Genomic DNA, 18299 nt, shown 5'->3' with positions numbered 1-18299 from the left:
TTCTTCTCAGTATCAGGGACAGAGGTGACAGTTGCCCAGCAGGGGGGTGGAGCCAGCTTTGTGGTCAGGCAGGCACAGCCCTGTCACTATCAGGTGTGATCTCTTCCCACTTCCCTGGCAGCAGATGATGCCTTTCATCCACGGGCTGACTCAGACAATCCCCTGGGGGCTCTGCAGCCCCTGTCACACTCAGGCCAGACAGTCAATCCACAAACAGGCCCAGGCACACAGAAAGGTTAGACAAGAGAACAGCCACTTTCTAAAAGTACTATTCTCAAACACAGGATTTAAAAACAACCTTCACTAAAAGATGTGTTATTAAATTCTGATTTCAGGGATATCATTCACTCATGGCCCATCTTGTTCCTATGGGAAGATAGGCTGGTATCCATTGGGACCAGCCTCCCCCATGTTACTCTATGGAGCAAGATAGTCTTACAGTAGTGAGCACACAAAATGGCTGCCGCTCACTACCAGAGCATGTGACCTGCACTAGTACATGCTCTACCTTATCCATACACTGCACCCTGCCCAGGGGGGTACCTTGAGCCTTCCATAGGGGTGACTGATGTGCACAGACAGGGAAGGGTTAGGCCCAGCCAGTGGGGACACTGGCAAGGCGGACATGGCAGTCACTGACTGCACACAGGCCCTGAGCTGGCAGGCCTGAGTCACCATTTTAGGGCTACTCATGTGGGTGGCGCAATCTGCGCTGCAGGCCCACTAGTAGCATCTGTCATCACCAGCCCTGGCACACACAGTGCACTTTACTAGGGACTTCATGGTGATACAAATATGCCAATCAGGTATATCCAATCAATATGACAATTTACAGAGGGAGCACTTACACCCTGGCACTGATCAGCAGTGGCAGAGTGTCCAAAGCATCTAAACCAGCAAAAACGAAATCCAGCACAGCATCAAAAATACATGAGTCAGAGGCAAAAAGATGGGGGAAAAACCACGCCAAGGGTGTCAGGTCTAACAGAATCCAAGAAGCAATAAATTCTATGTCTGTCTGGGCATCTTTTTTTGAACTGTACACCGTGAGAGCTATTATTTGCAGCTTGCCTTAATCGCTGAATTTGCCCTGAAGAATCGGGGATTCCGTGAAACACGAGTTGGCTACTTCAGTGCTGTTTACTGACCAATTCATTTATTTGAGTGCTACAATTGCTTGAAGTTTTACAATGTAAACATTTGGCTATTTAAACGAATTTCAAATATGCATGATCTGTTAGTAATAAGTTTGAGTGCTATTGATATTGATTCTTATTTATTATTTGACAAATTGGGATGATACTGTTTGTATGTATCAACAACAAAATACAGTAATATCACACTAACAACTTTTCTTTATGGTTTATACATCTGTACTGTATGCTTATGTTAATTCCCCACGACCTTTATTAAATTCAAATAGCTTTTTGCCTGCTGGATAAACTGAATATTGTGGGTGAGAGTGCAGGGCCAATTCTCGGTTTATCCAGTTTTTTCTTTTACAATTTCAACCAAACCCAGTTCACTCCCCAAAGAAAACACCTGAAACCTTCAAATTATGATGTCTCCCCATGCTTATTAAACTAATCTCCACCTCCCTTCACCTCAACACTGCTTGTCAAAATCACAGTCCCTCATTACAACTTTCCAGGGGTGACTGTGTTAATCATTACACCCGTTCGAATCTAATAACCTACTGGTGCCATATCACAGATGCTGCGCATTTTCCTAGTTTGCACCAGCCCACCTTTTAAAAGGTGCATCCTGTGCAAACAAGGAAAATGCACTGTATTAGGATGAATGCACTTTCCCCAGGGCAGCTGTGAACTCGCTCTGCCCGGGGGACAGAGACTTCATGTGGTGGGTGCAGTGAATGACTGCACCAGCCTACCAGGGGTTCTCTGGGATGTCAATGGGACCTTCATTGCCCCTCCAGAGTGCTGCCACTTTTGGGTGGCGCACTGTCTGTGGGCCTCCTGACAGCTTCTTTGCCTCTGCGGCTGTATCTATAATACGGCACGGGAGCAGAGGCAAAGGGATTCCCTCATTTACATGGGACCATGTCCCCATGCAATAAAGCAAACGCAATCTGATGATAGCGTTGGCGCCTAATGTGTGCCTGTGATATCGGTATTACGGAAGGGGGATGCACAAGCGTCTGTCGCCACTTCTGTAATAGCAAAGTGCCCTGGGGCACACAAAAGCTGGCACAAACACCCATTCTGCCCTGAGGACTTCCATAATATGGCCCCTGGTTTGCCAATTGTAATTCTATTTATGTAGCACTTAGTTATCTTCCAATTACAAGTTTTGCCTTCAAAGATCTTGCATTATATACGAATTCTGGTGCGTGCCCTGCTAAAATGCGGATGTCCCCTTAATTACCAGGCACTTTCCACCTGTTAAATTCTGTTAGTTTTGAGCTACTGACATTTTTGGGCGATTTTAACATACCTGGTAATTACCAGGTGTAATAAAGTGACATAAACCCTAATTCCGAAATCTGAGGCAACAGGAGTTGGAGCACGGGTCAGAATTTTCCAGCTCACTCACAATGAAGGCCTCCACCTGCCACTCACTATACTTGTATTCTTATTAACTTAAAGGTGCCAGTTTTATGATGCTGTCTTGTGTTGTATGTTGTAGGTGTCAGCACAGTTTCTTATTATGCACCCGGCTGGATGGCTTTGCTTCCAAACGCAAACTCTATCAACTGGTACTTTCATGATGCAGAGTTCATCACCAACATATCGTACACTGCCACATTTTATGGATTTAAGGTAACAGACTAAGGCATGCCTTAACATCCATGCAACGTTATAAAAAATGTTAGGCACTGACTGAAATTTAATTTTAAAATTGTGTCTTTATTTCGCGTTAGGTGCTGAAAATACATCATGCCATGCCATGCCTGTATTTTCTTCATTTTTATGTATTGTGTATTTCTTAGTTTTTTAAAAATATTTTCACATCCCCATTAGTAGATACTTTACATTATACTAGGCTCAATAAGGAAATGGGCACAGCTTTCGCATTTTAGTAGGCTGCTTACTCTAGTTCTACAAGAGGTTTTTCTTGTACTTTCTGTATCAAGGTTTGACATGACAGTATCCTACGCAATTATAATGAATATTGGAAAAGAAAATCTCCAATTATATTTTAATTTAGTTAATAGTTTATAAATATGATTCTTACTTGCTACATTTTGAAACAATTAAAAGATATTAAGTAATATGTGAATCGTATGTTTGTGTAGAGCAGCAGGGATTTTGGAAGTAATTGTTTGTAATGTAATGTATGTTTTAACGCTGTATGGTGGTCAGGCGGGGTAGTGAAGTTCGACATTCGACAGGAAAGTGGAAAATAAATAAATAAAACCAATCACCTTGGGCTTCCCGCATCACCGGTGACCACAAAGTAAGTGGTTTTATTTATTTATTTACTCTCCAGTCTACTGCCGTATGTGGAACACCACTAGATTTGGCCCCGCCTCACTGCCCCACAGCTTTACCTGTGCGAGCTGCAACTGGTTTTAACAATACAACAGCTGCGGTCGGAAGTAGGTGTACCTGCAGGACGGTGACGTGAGGAGGGGGAGGGGCATAGTGGAGGGTAGTAATCAATGGATTACAGAGCTTTACAGGTAAGTAAACATATAAATAAATAAAACAAATTTCGTTGCATGCACTGCATCCCCAAATACGATGCAGTGTGGGCAACGAAATTCGTTTTATTTATTTATATGTTTACTTACCTGTAAAGCTCCGTAATCCATAGATTACTACCCCCCACCCTACCCCTCCTCCTCCCCACATCACCACCCTGCAGGTGCACCTACTACTGACCACGGCTGCAATACAATAATGTAGCAAAAACATAAATCTAACTTCAACATCTTTAATGACAGGCGTTTAGGCCTAAAGAATCACAAAGATAAGTAATCTGGAAGGCTGGAGCTAGCATGAATTTCTAGGGGTGGTTATCTTCTATCATAATAGTATCACCCACTTTCTCACCTAAGGTAAAGGAAATGGGAAAGCATTTGCTCACTCATTATGATGCAAGAGACCGCAAGGCTAAACTCATTTAACTCCATTGCATCACCACGTAGAAGAATCTCTTTATGTAGTGTAACCTGCAGCTGTCTCCCATCCAAATACAGCGTCTTGACCTTTGATTGAAAGTGTTTATATTTGTTGCCAGCAAACACCAGAAACATGACAGCCATCAGTGTTCCTCTCTTAGATCCCAGCATTCTTGAGTCGAGTAACCAATAACATGAAACACACTACCGGTCCTACAAGCAAATAAATCAAGCAGAGGAGATGAAGAGTAGTCAGACAAAATACTCGGCCTAGTCAGACAAAATACTCGGCCTGCTCTACAGTGACTGTTAGACTTGCACCATTGGCGTGGGTCTCCCCTGCATTTTTTGCTTTTGCATCCTGTGTTTTTCCTGTGTGTTGGACTCAGTGTTGCTGATATAGATGCTTTGGGCACTTTGCCACTGCTGTTCAGTGCCAAAGTGCAAGGGCTCTCTTTGTAAATTTGTGTTATGGATTAGTGATCCATGACTGGCATATTTGATTTACTCAGACCCTAGTACAGTGCACTGCGTGTGCCCAGGGTCTGTAAATCAAAGGCTGCTCGTGGGCTGCAGCACTGATTGTGCCACCCACAGAAGCAGTTTGTAAAAGGTAACTCTGGCCAGCCATTGCAGAGCCTGTGTGCAGTCTGGGACTGCCATGTCGACTTGGCAAGTGCACACACTTGCCAGTCCCTAACATTCCCCTTTCTTACATGTTAGTCACCCCTAAGGTAGGCCCATTGTACCCCTGTGGGCAGGGTACATTGTATGTGAAAGGTAGGACATGCTCTGATGTGTGTAGCATGTCCTGATAGTGAATTGGTACCAATTTAATTTTTCTTTATTCCAAGGCTACCTGCTCCCATAGGATAGAATGGGGAGTTTGTTTATAACATCTTATAAACATATCCGCCCCTGGGAACAAGGTAGAAAAATAAAGTTTGAAATGCCAGAACTCAGAATGTTTAAATACATCTTTTAGTGAAGGTAATTTTTACATTCTGTGTTTGAAAATACCACTTTTAGAAAGTGGATATTTTCTTGCTTTACCATCCTGTATGCCTCTGCTAGGTTTGTGTATTGCATGTCTGGATTTTGTATGACAGGGGCTGGATAGTGACAGTGGTGCCTGAAGTCTGATGAGTCAGGGCTGGGCTGCATAGACCTGGGCTGCATTTAGAGTACGGGGAGGAGATTTCCTTTCACCAGAATGGGCCTGGTCTGCCTTCAACAATGCTGTCTTCACCTCCTGCCAGGAACTGCACCAGTGAGGACAGAACTGGTTTTGGCTGGGTACAGACACTCTCTGCCTTCAGAGAACAAAGGATTTCGGTGTATAAAAAGAGGGACCCAGACTCTAGACTTTGAGATTACTTATGGGAAATAAAGAGGAACCTTTGCCAAGGAAAAGAGCCGGAGAAGCTGAGGAGGAATACGCCCCCTGCAAGTAGCCGCCTGCAGTGGCTACTTGCTGCCAAGGAAAGGAGAAAAGGACTTTGCTGCTTGCTTTTTTCCCTGCTTGAAGAAAAATATCTCAAAGGGCTTGAACTGAGCTTGTTCCCTGTTATAGAGGTCTCAGGAACAGCAAAGACCTCACTGTGTCTGGTGGCACGTCTCTGATTGTCTCTGCAGAACAAAAGGGTAACCGACTCTGTCATCGAGTCCATCGCAGGATTGTGTGTCCTGAAAGCACCACCGAGAGCAACGCCTCACTTCGCAACGAAACCCTGGTCTCATCGACTCCGTCAACGAGCCACTGCTTACACTGCTTCCTGTGGGCTCTGCACTCCGCAACTCTTCGCTACTCACTGCAAGGACGCCACCAGCTCCATTGCTGCCTGACCAGAACACCGATCGGCTGTGACTTGCCAGCACCGCAGCGAGCGGCATCTCACCTTTCTACGCAAGCCCTGGCCTCACCGACTCTGTCAATGAGCTGCTGCCGGCACCGAATCGTGAGGACCTCATCTGCCGCAACGCTCTGTTTCACAATGCGATCATGACGTTTGCCCCGACCGACTATCACTGATGTGTTGGTCGCAACAAGAAAGGTACTGTGTCCGAGTCTGTCGAAGCTTTAGCTTGCCCGAATCAACGCGGTCAGCTGGAATTGTTAGACTCTATCGTATTCAGCATCACACTAGCCCTAGGAGGAGTTACTGAGTCACAAGAACTGTGTTTTATTGATTGTCCTGCAATTTAAAGATTATTATGCACAAGTACTATTTTTCAAGAGTATTGTATATTGGATTTTTATCGTACATGGTCTTGTTGGTTTAGATAAAGATTTACTATTTTTATAAACTTGTGTGGTGTCCATTTGTAGTGCTTTAACTGTAATACTGTATGTGTTCACAAATACTTTACACACTGCCTCCGAGATAAACCTGTCTGCTCATGCCAAGCTACCAAGGGGGTGAGCAGGGGTTATTTTAGGAGTGTATCCCCCTTACACTGACTAGAAGCAGGGGTTCCTATTTGGACAAAGGTACCTACCTCTGCCAACTAGAGACCCCCATTTCTAACAGTGACCATTGAGGCAAAAAGGAAAAGCTCGTTCACTGAGTGTGAGCCTTAGATAAGACTTCTTGCTGTGCCTTGGAACCGACTACAGCTATGGGCTTTATCCAGCCTACCATGCCCAACATGAAATGTGTGGATGTTGTGGTACTTTTTGGAAGCTGGCTCTTTATGTGATATATTAGAAATCTGATGTAACGTGTAAAGAGTCCAGGGATTCCCTTGTGAGTGGACAGGGACTTGCTATGCAATCCCAATGTGCTCTATTAGTGGTAGTGTGGTTGATCAGCCTTAGGCTTAACACAGAGGAGTGCAAGACATTTGCAAATACACATAATGATTAATAAATTACCCATATGACTCAAGAAGGCAATCCATACCAATTTATAAAAATAGCAAGTATCTTTATATATGTTTAGGCGTCAGAGAAAAATCGTTCAGGTAAGTATGTTTTCAAATAGAAATTCTTTACACTTTGAAAAATTCACAGTGCAATTTCTGAGTTCTGCAATGTGATACTATGGAAGGAGGAAAAAGTTCTGCAAACAGGTATAGTACAGCGATTTCCATGACCAATCTCCAGGAGTTAAGGTGAGTGACGGGCAAGGTCTAAGGCAGCACCAGCAGTACATCACCAGCGATATGAAGGCAGTCAGGTGCAGGGTGCAAAACAGTGTTAGGAGCCCAATGTTATTCGATGGAGATTGTTCTCTGCCAGAAGAGGCTGCTGGCTCTGGCCAGGAGGCCAGTCAGGCTAAACCAACAGGGAGACCCAGGCCTCACAATGCTCGAGGACATAGGGACACCTTTGGTCCTCTTCTCCACAACCCAGGGGTGACGGGTGCAAAGGTGTCTTTAGGGGTCGGGTTTTTTCTTACCAGAGCAGTCTCAGTAGAGGGGGCTTATGTGCAGAGCCTGCAGGCGATGTCTGGGAGTACATGAGGGGTTAAACCATAATGGACTCAAACTCTGGAGGCCTAGGCATCCCCGATGGTACCGTTGGGCCACTTCGACTTCGGCATGGAGCGACGGTTGCAGAGGTGGCTTCAAGTGTTGGATTTTGGTGGTTCCCAAACCTTAGAGTCCTTTCTTTTTGGAGTTGCTGCGAGATGCAGGGAACAGCTCAGTTGTACATGGGAGGTCTGGAGTTTCTTTTGAAGGCAGGCAGTCCTCCCAAATTTCTAGAGTCCCAACTGCAGGACAAGTCGACTTTAGAGCAGATTTCGACGAGAGATGCAGACAGGCCAGCGGGGCTGGTACCAGTTCAGCTACTTCTTCTCTCCTCTTCTGCTTTTGCGGCTCTTTGGTGTCCTCTCTCTTACTAGGTCATCAGGATCTGCTCTTCTGGTGCCAGGGGCTCCCCTGAATACTGAATTTAGAGCGTTATGGGAGTGTATGTTAGGAGTCAATGTGCTACTGACCCTTGGGGTCACTATGCTCCCTATATGAACACTTCCTGTGGGAAGTGGGCATAGCCCTGTCCTAGAATTCCTAGGTATCACCAAGATGGCTACCTCTGAAGAATCGTGTCCACCACATAGTAGCCCACCTTAGGAGTGGTATATGCCTGTAGGTGGCACACCTAATAATTATAAAGAAATTTATTAAGCGCATGGTTACGCCATCTCGGCGTGTCCCCGCGCTAAGTGAGAGGGAGGGCAGTTACCGCAGCAGCAGGCCATACTGTGCTAAGCAGTGAACAAGTATGTTTTGAGTAGCTTTCTAAATTTAGCTTCCGAGCTTTCTAGCCTTAGTTTTAGAGGAAGATTATTCCAGTTCTGAACTGCCAGAACCCGGAAAGAGCGGCCTCCCATTTTAGCCTTCTTACCTTTGGGATAACCAGCTGGCCAGTCCCTGTGGATCTAAGAGACCTTCTTGGAACATACTTGGTGACCAAATCTCTCAGATATGCCGGGCCAGCATTCTGAGAAATACGATGACATGTAAGTAACGTCTTGAACATAACTCTTTTCTTAACTGGGAGCCAATGCAATGAGTCAAGGGCTTTTTTTGAAGCCGCCCTCCTGGGCTGCATAAGAACCAGCTGTGTGGCGGCATTCTGTAGGACCTGTAATCTCCCAAGGCCCTCAGCCGTGGCTCCCAGATAAAGTATGTTCCCATAGTCAAGACGAGATGTAATTTGCATATGGCTGGGTTCAAACTGGAACGGCATGGTGAGCAAAAAAACGATGGATTTAGGCCCAGATCTCTGTACTGGGGTGAATGTATGACATTGTTCTGCATTCTGTCCATCAACTGTTGTTTTGCATTTGTCACCCCGAGTGGGACGAGTATGCTCAGACGTGAGTCCCGTGTTCTCCATGCCACTGGAATCAAGCTATCCTGGCTGATGAGGGCTGAAAGCCCAAAACCGGTCCTCGGATGCTTGTTTCCAGTCCAAGGAGGACCTGGCTTGGCAGTTCGGGCTGGACTGTTGCCACGGGGCACAGGATCAAGACTGATTTGCATATGGCTGGGTTCAAACTGGAATGGCATGGTGTGCAAAAAAACAATGGATTTAGTCCCAGATCTCTGTACTGGGGTGAATGTATGACATTATTCTGAATTCTGTCCATCAACTGTTGTTTTTGCAGTAGGAACACGATATATTGCAATTCCAAGAAATATGGGCGTCTGAAAAGGTATTTTGGCTGGACGGGTACTCATTTGATAAGATATCTATAAATGAACATTTATGCAGCCTAAATCACTTTCTAGGCCCATATAGGGAGAAGCAAGTTACACAGTTTTTGATTGTTTTACTGAATATTTATTTGTGTAGCAAAAAATGGCAGGTGTCTGATGAACTAGGGCCGGGAGAACATTTTGAGACTCATTTTGAACATTCAATTTATTGGAAGTTTTAGCTGACTTTTGATTGGCTCTTCCAACTAAAGCAGAATTTGGTATGGGTATCCCCTCGTTTAAGGGCAGGGGATTGTTTTCCACCATTGACTATATATCCGTTAGCACACCTCTAAACCCCCTTGTCCTGGTTTATACGGTGAAATGGTCGCACCATAGTGATCATAACCCTATTTTATTAGCCTAAAAGGGTGTTGAAAGTCCTCAGATGTGGTGGAGATTAGGTCCTTAGCAGCCATAATAAATTCCAGGGATCAAGGGTGCAGATTGAAATGGGCAAAGGTGGTACCAGATATTTTTCTAAAAGATTTATTAAATTCTGTTGGGAACAAGATAGCCATCTGTCAAGATAGTACGCAGGGGGGAGAGGGTATTGTTGCTGCATTCGACAGCATTTGTAAGCAGGTAGCAAGTGCCTTCTCCCTACCTAATAAAGAGGGCACTTTCAAAGAAGAGACATGGTTCAACCACAACTGCATAGTTGGCCATAGAAATTATTATGTGCTCTGAAACTTAAACCCTGGGACAGAAATGTATTAGCAGTGGCTAGACTAGAGTATAATCACGTTCGGCACATACGTAAATCAGAAATCAAACAAGAAGCCTGGAAAGATTTGCTGTCCGTCGACGTGATAAAGAATAGTGCAAAATGTTGGGACATCGTAAATAGACCTTTCTTTTCTGGCCTTGAGGGCAACACCGGGAGTGCAATCTCCCTGAAGAGCACTGGATTAGTCATTATAAACATCTATGGAGGCCCTTCTGATCAAGTAAATACAGAGCCCATGTTTTTAACCTCCGCATTTAGTCTGAACTTCTCAGAGAAAGAAGTGGCCATAGCCATAACCCAAATGACCAGCAATACAGCCCTGGGACCAGATGCAAAGCTATTGGCCAACGTTTTAAACTTGGCATGCCTTCAGTGAATGCCTAAATCCTTCAATTATTGTCCCGTTTTAAAAAAAAGAAGAGAAAGGCCACCTAGGGTGCTATAGGCCAATATCATTGATCGATTCAACAGTCAAGGTGCTTGGGAAAGTGGTCCTCAGCAAACTGACAGGTTGGATCGATGAATGTGGCGTGTTGTTAAACCTTCAATATTGCTTTAGGAAGGGTAGGGGCACCCTGGATCAGTGCCTTAATCACTATCTTTTAATTATGAAATATACAGCAGCTAAGAAAGGGACACTTCACCTTGTGGTTATGGATCTATCCTCGGCGTTTTGACTGACTAAATAGATCCAAACTCTGGGACCTGTTGTTAGTGATGGGTATGGATAAAAATATTGTGTATTTCTTAGCTGATCTGTACAGGGATCTCTCTGCAGCAGTAAGGTTCGACCAAAAGGGGAACCTAACCAAGACGATAGATATTGTAAGAGGAGTTAGACAGGGCTGTATCCTGGCTCGCTGTTATTTACCCTCTATATTATTAATTTAGATTCAGTCTTGTGTGGAGCCGCTAAGGATATCCCCCGTGCGAGGAAACGATGAATTCCTGCATTTCCGTTTGCTGATGATGAGGCCCTACTGGCGCTCACTGTGTGGAGTAAAATTCCTAGACAATCAATTACATATAAAATCTATATCAAAACAGTGTCATATGAGTCAATGTAAGGCTAATTATACATATGAATAACTAAAAAGGTCAAAAGCAAATAATAATAAAAACTATAGAGATATTCTATTCATCAAATCATTTATTTCATTAAACCCATAGTACACATACATAATACATGATGTTATTTTGCATACATATAAAAAACAACATCTGAAAAATACATTGCTGTTGAAGGTAGATAGTGCTGTGGCAGAACTTATTAATTTATCAACTTTTCACTTTTCGACGCGCGTTTCAGTGTAAGTAACGCCGTCATCAGGAAAAAAAGGCCACACTTCCTGACGTTCTGGTGGAAATCACTCAGAAAGGAGAGATATAGTTTCTCTAGTGGACAGGATTTTAATTTGTAGCGTGCCACTCCTATAAGGATGAATTCAATGGGTAAAAATAATCCAGGGGTGCTGTGGAGTTGGAGGGTGTCAGGGAATGCAAACGATAGTTCAATCTTAATAATAGATGAATGGCTGATCCTAACAACGTTAAAAACCCAATGGTATGTCTTGCATAGATGGCGAGTTTTAATTACAAATGAAGGATGTATGCACCTAGAACCACTTGTCCTAAAATAGTAGGTGCGGCATTACAGGAGATCTGCTCACATGGAGACACGATCTGTCTTCTGGCAGCAAAGGTGAAACATGTAATACGGGATGCCTCCTTACTTAAATGATTAGATCGATTGGGAAGCGCACCAAACCTGCTGGCACTCACATCAGTGGGACTCCAACGCTTGCTGTCCTCCTTGGCTGACTTAATGGGCTCTTTGGAGTTAAATATACATTTTTCTAAATCACACACCATGTGTGTGGGAGTAAAGCCAAGTAAAATCAAAACATTTAGTTGTGACGGCAACAAAATATCCAGTGTCACCTCATTCCCATACGTAGGTGTGTTATTTGATGATAGATGCTCATGGGCCCCACAAGGAAGGCAAAGAGAAACGCCATGGCACGATCCACCGGTGCGGTACTCGATTTTGCCTGTAGATTTGGTGCCAAACCTGTGCCTGCAATGTTAAAGATATATAAATGAAAATGTATCGCCATTGCGAACTATGGTTCGGAAATTTGGGGTTACAAAAATTGCTCAGGGCTCCAAACTGTAGAAAATACATTTTTAAAAGTTTACTCTCAGCGCCCCAATCTACATCTTCGTGCATAATTCATAAAGAATTGGGTATCGGTTATGTGGCTGATTTAACTTAAATGTACAATCTCCTCAAATAGATCTTGATCTGGTGTAATCCGGAGTTAGTGTTAAATAAAGAGATCATTTGTGACTGTATGGCTCTGTAGAGGGCCAGCAATATTCCATGGCTGAGATATGTGAAAAGCATAGCAAGGGTGCTTGGCCGCCCAGAAGTATTTGATAATACTGAAAGAAAATGCAAAAAAGACCTGGGAGGGGCCAAGACCTCATTTTTGCGGTTAGCATCCGCAGAAAGAGAGGTCACCAAACTATCAAAACCCTCTGTCTGTGCTTACCAGATCTTAAAAACCGCTTATTTAATGGAGTCTTACCTGACCATTGTCAATAAGCCCCAACATCGCTTTCTCCAGACAAGATTGAGGTTTAATCGCTTACATTTCTTACTAGTTGAACCTTTGGACTGGACTAAGATAGAGGATTTAGGACCATACCCATGCAACAATTTCTCGAGGCAAGATACTGTGCACTTTGTCATGTTTCTCGACTACAATTTGCGGATTTGCAAATGTTTTATTTTGCCAATTTTACAGGACAAAGGTTTCCTGCAGGTTAGGCCGGCTCTAACTTATCTGCAGATGTTTAAAATCCATTGGGACATTTTTAATACTGCTAACTTTTAGCAGCAGCAGTCAGAGCAAAGAAAAGAAGGAAATAATAGGAATACAGGCTTTTGGGCCACAACTTTTTACCTTGAACACTTGTTTTACAATTCTGTATTTTTCTCGTAATCTTATTTGTATTTCTTAACATTAGACAGACGTGGCATTATATTTTTAAGGTGTAACTGTCCCTCCCTTTTATCATATGTATTTTATATAGTATTGTGAATTTTACATTCTTTTAATATATTTTTACCTATGCTGGATTAGTGTACTATTTGGTTTTATGTGATGGGTATTTTTAATATGCTTTTATGGTTTTCAATAACCAAATAAAGTGATTTTGACTGACTGACTGCATGCTACGATACAAGGTCCTGAGTCGAGAATGTGTTTCAGGGACCGGCGGACCACGATACAAGCTTCTGAGGTGAGGATGGTTATAATAGCAGCCGTTCAGAGGAGTAGCAGGGCTACAATGTTGGGTCTTGCATTGAGGAGACATCACAGAGTGGTGATTCCAAAGAGCTGTGGGGTTTTGCGTTGGGGATGTATCGGGCAGAGGTGGTTTCAATGCCGAGCTGCGATGCGGAGCGCTGTGTTGGTTCTGCTTAGACCTCAGCTGAGCTGGCAGAGCACCTTCAGGCCCACTTCAAGGGTCTAGACTGGGCTGACACCACCTGGGGCCAAGACTCACAGATTCAGGATGCCAGCCAACTAGTATTGTTGTCACTTTGGTGGTCTTGGGTTCAAGATGCAGGTCCAGTCCTTTTCACTCAGACAGCAGGGCAGGAAGTAGCAGGGCAGCAGAGTAGCAGTCCTTCTTGCAGCAGAGCAGTCCTTCTGAGTCTTCAAGAGGTGTACTGAAGAGTTGGGTCTGAGGTTCCAATTTTTATACCTGGTTCTAGTTTTGAAGTAGGAGAAGGTTGTGGAGGTTTCTCCACCCCCACAAGGTGGCCCTTCCTTCCAACACCCATTCCCCCTTCGTCTCACCTGCTGGGAGAAATACCCATGGGACTTAGAAGTAAATTAAATGTGCCCGTTGGTGTAAGCCACTGTTGCCATGTTTTAGGGAGTGAGCACACGCACTTTAGCAATGGTTAGCCGTGGTAAAGTGGACAGATTCCTAAGGCCAGCAAAAACATGATCAGCCAAATAATGGCAAAAAAGTTCGGGTGAAGACCACCCTAAGGCTGACAGGTTTACTACCCTACTGACATGATCACATTCTCTTGAAATTACAGCTTGAAAACTGTAATGTGACAGAGCACAAGCATACTAATTGTACTCTTTTAATAAAAAGTGTATTGCATGCTGCACTTGAATCCATTATTTTCTACGGGAATTAATGTGTCTCGCTAAAACTAGCTTTTCAAGCTCCTAAAAGAATATTGTGTTGTTTACACTGTACCATCTGCGGCAATGAATACTAATGTATGTTAGTAAGGAACAATCAGTAAAAGGTGGTAATCTTCCTACTGATAGGATTTGGGAAATACTGCTGACATTAGAATACTGCTCAGTCTAGAAGGGGAAAACATTGTCTAACAGCAACAGCCAATTCAACTGTCTTTTTTAGGAATAACACCAAATTACAATTAATGGTCACATTACCACAGATTGTAAAGACTTATTAAAACCTTTCAGATTTCACGAAAAAAATACTGTGGCTTCACTTGCCAAAAAAAAAGATCAGCTGAGGGCTAATCCTAAATAATGTGACAGCTGTCAATCTGAAAACTAGGCTAGCTATAGTCACTAAAGTCTTGCGTAATGGCAGTGAAATGTGTTCATTTTTACCTCAAGCAGCCTGCCACTTCAGCTTCAACTTACACCATTTTTCCTACCTGTAGCGTTTTACTTTCTACCTCTATCATAAAATAGTACCATCCATGGTCAGAAATACCACTGTTATTACAGCTAAAAATGAGAAAATTGTGCATAGTCAGTGTGTTGTTTACAGCTGTAGTAATCACTAAAATCAGGATTTACTCCTACTCCTAATGCCATAACATCAGCTTTTCACCACCAAAATACCTGCACTGTGCACAGACTAGGGAGCTCAGCATGCTTGAAGATCTTAATCTTCATACATGTGCCCTACACCTTGTGGTCTTTATAGGCTCCCTGTGGAGGAGCTAGTCAGATATGGAGCTATTTCCGGGATCTTCAAAGTATTTCATAATAGTAGTTTGACATCCGGGAATGCAAGGTTGAACGTATGTTTCAAACCTGCAGGCTTTTAAGATCAATCAACAATAGTAGACTTAAAAAATAATAATTGCAGGTAAAAGGGAAAACTGTTAAAATAATGAATCTGGACATCCACCCGAGATGGTGTTGAGATAGAAGCACCACCATGCGGCTCCATGCCTCACCTGCCAGCTGGTCAGTCAAAGTCAGTCCTGGGTGTACTGTGTATCGGACTCGGGCAGACTGCTAGGCCCCCCTTTCTCCACCCAGTGCACTGGTGACCTTTGAAAGGCCATAGCCATGAAACGTGGTGGTACTGATGAAACAAGTTAAAGGTACATGTGATGTGGCACCTAACACCATCAGTGGTAATCACGGAGGCTGGGGGCTTTGTGACAGTCAGTGGCACTGCCTCCTTAGAGGACAGGGAAGGTATCCAAGGGATGAGGCAGTATCCTGATGCCGCCAACTTTTGCATTGATTGTCCCCAAGGTGTTAACAGAGGGACATTTGAAGGTGTGCAGCAAGAAATGTAGAGGACAAGAAGAGATCAAATTGTGGTGTGAGTGGGTGCATTAGATAGCACAATAAACCAGCCATCCCTCTCCTATAGTCACTGTAGATTGGCCTGCTTCGGGATTTCTCAGGTTTCCCATGGCTGGAGAGTTTCTGGCAGTCTAGCCTCTGCGATGTATTTGTAGGTAAACTACTAGGACTACTGAGAGCAAGGACTATTGAGGCACCTCATTTGCCACATCATATATCTCTTCTACCCCCTTTTCAGCTGTGAAGCAATTGCCAAAGCAGATTTTCATCTGGCAACCACTCTATTGCGGGGAGGATCTGGAGCCCCTAATCTCTGTAGTGAAATAAGGCAGTTCCCATCAACCCCAATTGTCTTCATTTAGATGGGTCATCTGAAAGCACTTTGGTCTGACATCTTACTATCCAAGTAACATTTACCTTGCAGCTCATATACTTTAAAAAGCTTAGTTTTCAGCCTCAGCATCTTGGAGAGTGCTGATTGAAATTGAAATAGAATAACATTTATATAGTGCATGGCCACCCGGAGGCATCCCAGCGCTTACAGTAGCCGCAGTGAGGTGTCAAGCCAGATTTAAGGAAACAGTAGTGTTTTTAGAGATCTGCGAAAGGAGAGATGATTTAGTTCTGCTCGCAGATGGTGGGGAAGGGAGTTCTAGAGTCTGGCTGCATTAAGCGTAAATTGTCGGCCTCCACTTCTTGCCTTCCTAATCCTAGGGATAGTGGCCAGGTTCAAGGTTTTGGATCGAAGACTTCTATTGGGCTCATAGGGCTGAATAATATTGTAAAGAATGGGTGGACCTGTTTTGGATAAAGACTCATGGGCGATACATAGGGATTTGAACTTGACTCTCTCTTGGACAGGGAGCCAATGCAGAGATTTCAGAGAAGATTTGGCTGACTGATGTTTTGGAGTGCCCAGGAAAAGTCTTGCGGCCCGATTCTGGATAGTTTGTAATTTCATGAGGGTACCAACAGGGGCCTCTAAATAGAGCGCGTTTGCATAGTCCAGCCGGGCCAAGACGAGTGCTTGGACCATGATTTTCCTGGCCTGAAACGGCAGGAGGGGAAGGATTTTCCGAATCATTTGCAAGACACCATAGCACGAAGCGGCCGTCTTCCATGCCTGGGTTTTGAATGTGAGATCTTGGTCGATCCAGACACCTAGACTCTTTAGCTGGGTCTTGGGAGTAGGGGGTAAGCCTAAGGAGGCAGGCCATATTTCTTTCAGGTCAAGTGGGGAGCGATTACCCAGAATCATAATTCCACTCTTTTCCCCGTTTAGTTTGAGAAAGGAGTCGCTCATCCAGGTCGCAATCTCTTCCAGGCAGGAGCGCAGACAGGGGGGGGGGGCTCTCCGCTCTATTGAGCCCAATCATCAGTTGCGTATCATCTGCGTAGGTGACTACATGTATTCCGAAGGGGAGAACTGCCTCTGTGAGGGTGCAGGTGTACACGTTAAATAAGGTGGGGTTAAGGGAGGATCCTGAGGCACTCCACAGCGAAGGGGTGTCCTTTTGGACCTCACCTCATTTCCAAAAACCTGGAAATATCTATTATCTAGGAAAGAATGAGGCCAAGCCAGGGCAGTTCCAGCTATACCTAATTTGCTGAGCCTATGAATTATGATCCGGTGATTTACAGTATTGAACGCCGCACTGAGGTCGAGAAGCAGGACCACCGCGCTGCCATCGGAATCTACTATTTTCCTTGATGCTTCCACTACTGAGAGCAAGGCTGTTTCTGTACCCTGTAGTGGACGGAAGCCTGTCTGAGTCTGATGGAGAAGATTATAGGTCTCTAAAAATAAGGACAGTATTGAGTTAAAGTATTTTTCAGTGATTTTGCTGATCCCTGGAAGCAGGGAGATGGGGCGGTAATTTCCTAGAGTGGAAGGATCAAGGAAGGTTTCTTCAATAGAGCCTTTACCATGGCTTCCTTCCACTCGGGGGGAATAACCCCTGAGGAAAGTGAGATGTTAATTAGATCTAGGATCACAGGGGAGACTACGCCCGCCACCTGTTTCAATATCCAAAGCAGGGCAGGGTATTAGGTGATCCACTTTTTACCTTGGAAAGGAGACTTTCTAATACTGGCATCTCCAATGCCAGGATTATATCTAGGATAGGTTTATTTTTCTCAGGTGAGGGGACTGGGGAGTCATTTTTCATAGGGGGGAATGAGGAAAAAATGGTTTCAATCTTTGAGGAAAAAAATTCTGCTAATTTTGTCACATTGTGCTCCTGAGGTACCAAGGATGGCAGGTGAGGGTGGAACTTTTGAGAGGGTTTTAACAATACTAAAGATCGCACAAGTGGAATTAGGTGCGGCTAGGATTTTATTTTCGTAATAGACTGCCTCTGCTGCTCTGATTTCAGCTTTATAGAGGTGGATGCTTTCTCTGTTTTTTTTCTTTGTTTCCGAAGAAAAACTCTTCCTCCAGACTCTTTCCAGTTTTTTGCAGTTCTGCTTTAGGCCCCATAGACCCAGTGAGTACCAAGGTTTTTCTATGTTTCCTGTTTTAATGTTCATACTTTTTACGGGGACAAGAGCATCTAAAGATTTTTTAAGCCAATTATTAAAATTGTCATTGGCCGTGATCACGTCTACGGAGGGGGCGGGTTTAGTTTTTTCCAGAACTGTGGTCCATTGTTCCGTTGAG

General features: G+C 44.0%; 1 protein-coding gene across 1 annotated transcript in view; it reads left to right on the top strand.

Moving 5' to 3' along the window:
* Positions 1-18299, top strand: part of LOC144827999 (fibrocystin-L-like) — a 1093512-nt gene that overhangs the window by 792239 nt on the left and 282974 nt on the right. The window contains exon 52 of the mRNA XM_078686146.1: positions 2647-2780. Coding sequence (XP_078542272.1) covers positions 2647-2780 — 134 coding nt within the window. The remainder of the gene's footprint in view (positions 1-2646; positions 2781-18299) is intronic.

This window comes from Lissotriton helveticus, chromosome 4_1, assembly GCF_964261635.1.
Source record: "Lissotriton helveticus chromosome 4_1, aLisHel1.1, whole genome shotgun sequence".
NCBI classification, from domain to species: Eukaryota; Metazoa; Chordata; class Amphibia; order Caudata; family Salamandridae; genus Lissotriton; species Lissotriton helveticus.
Note: the sequence above shows the minus strand (reverse complement) of the source record. Positions and strands in the feature narration are given on the sequence as shown.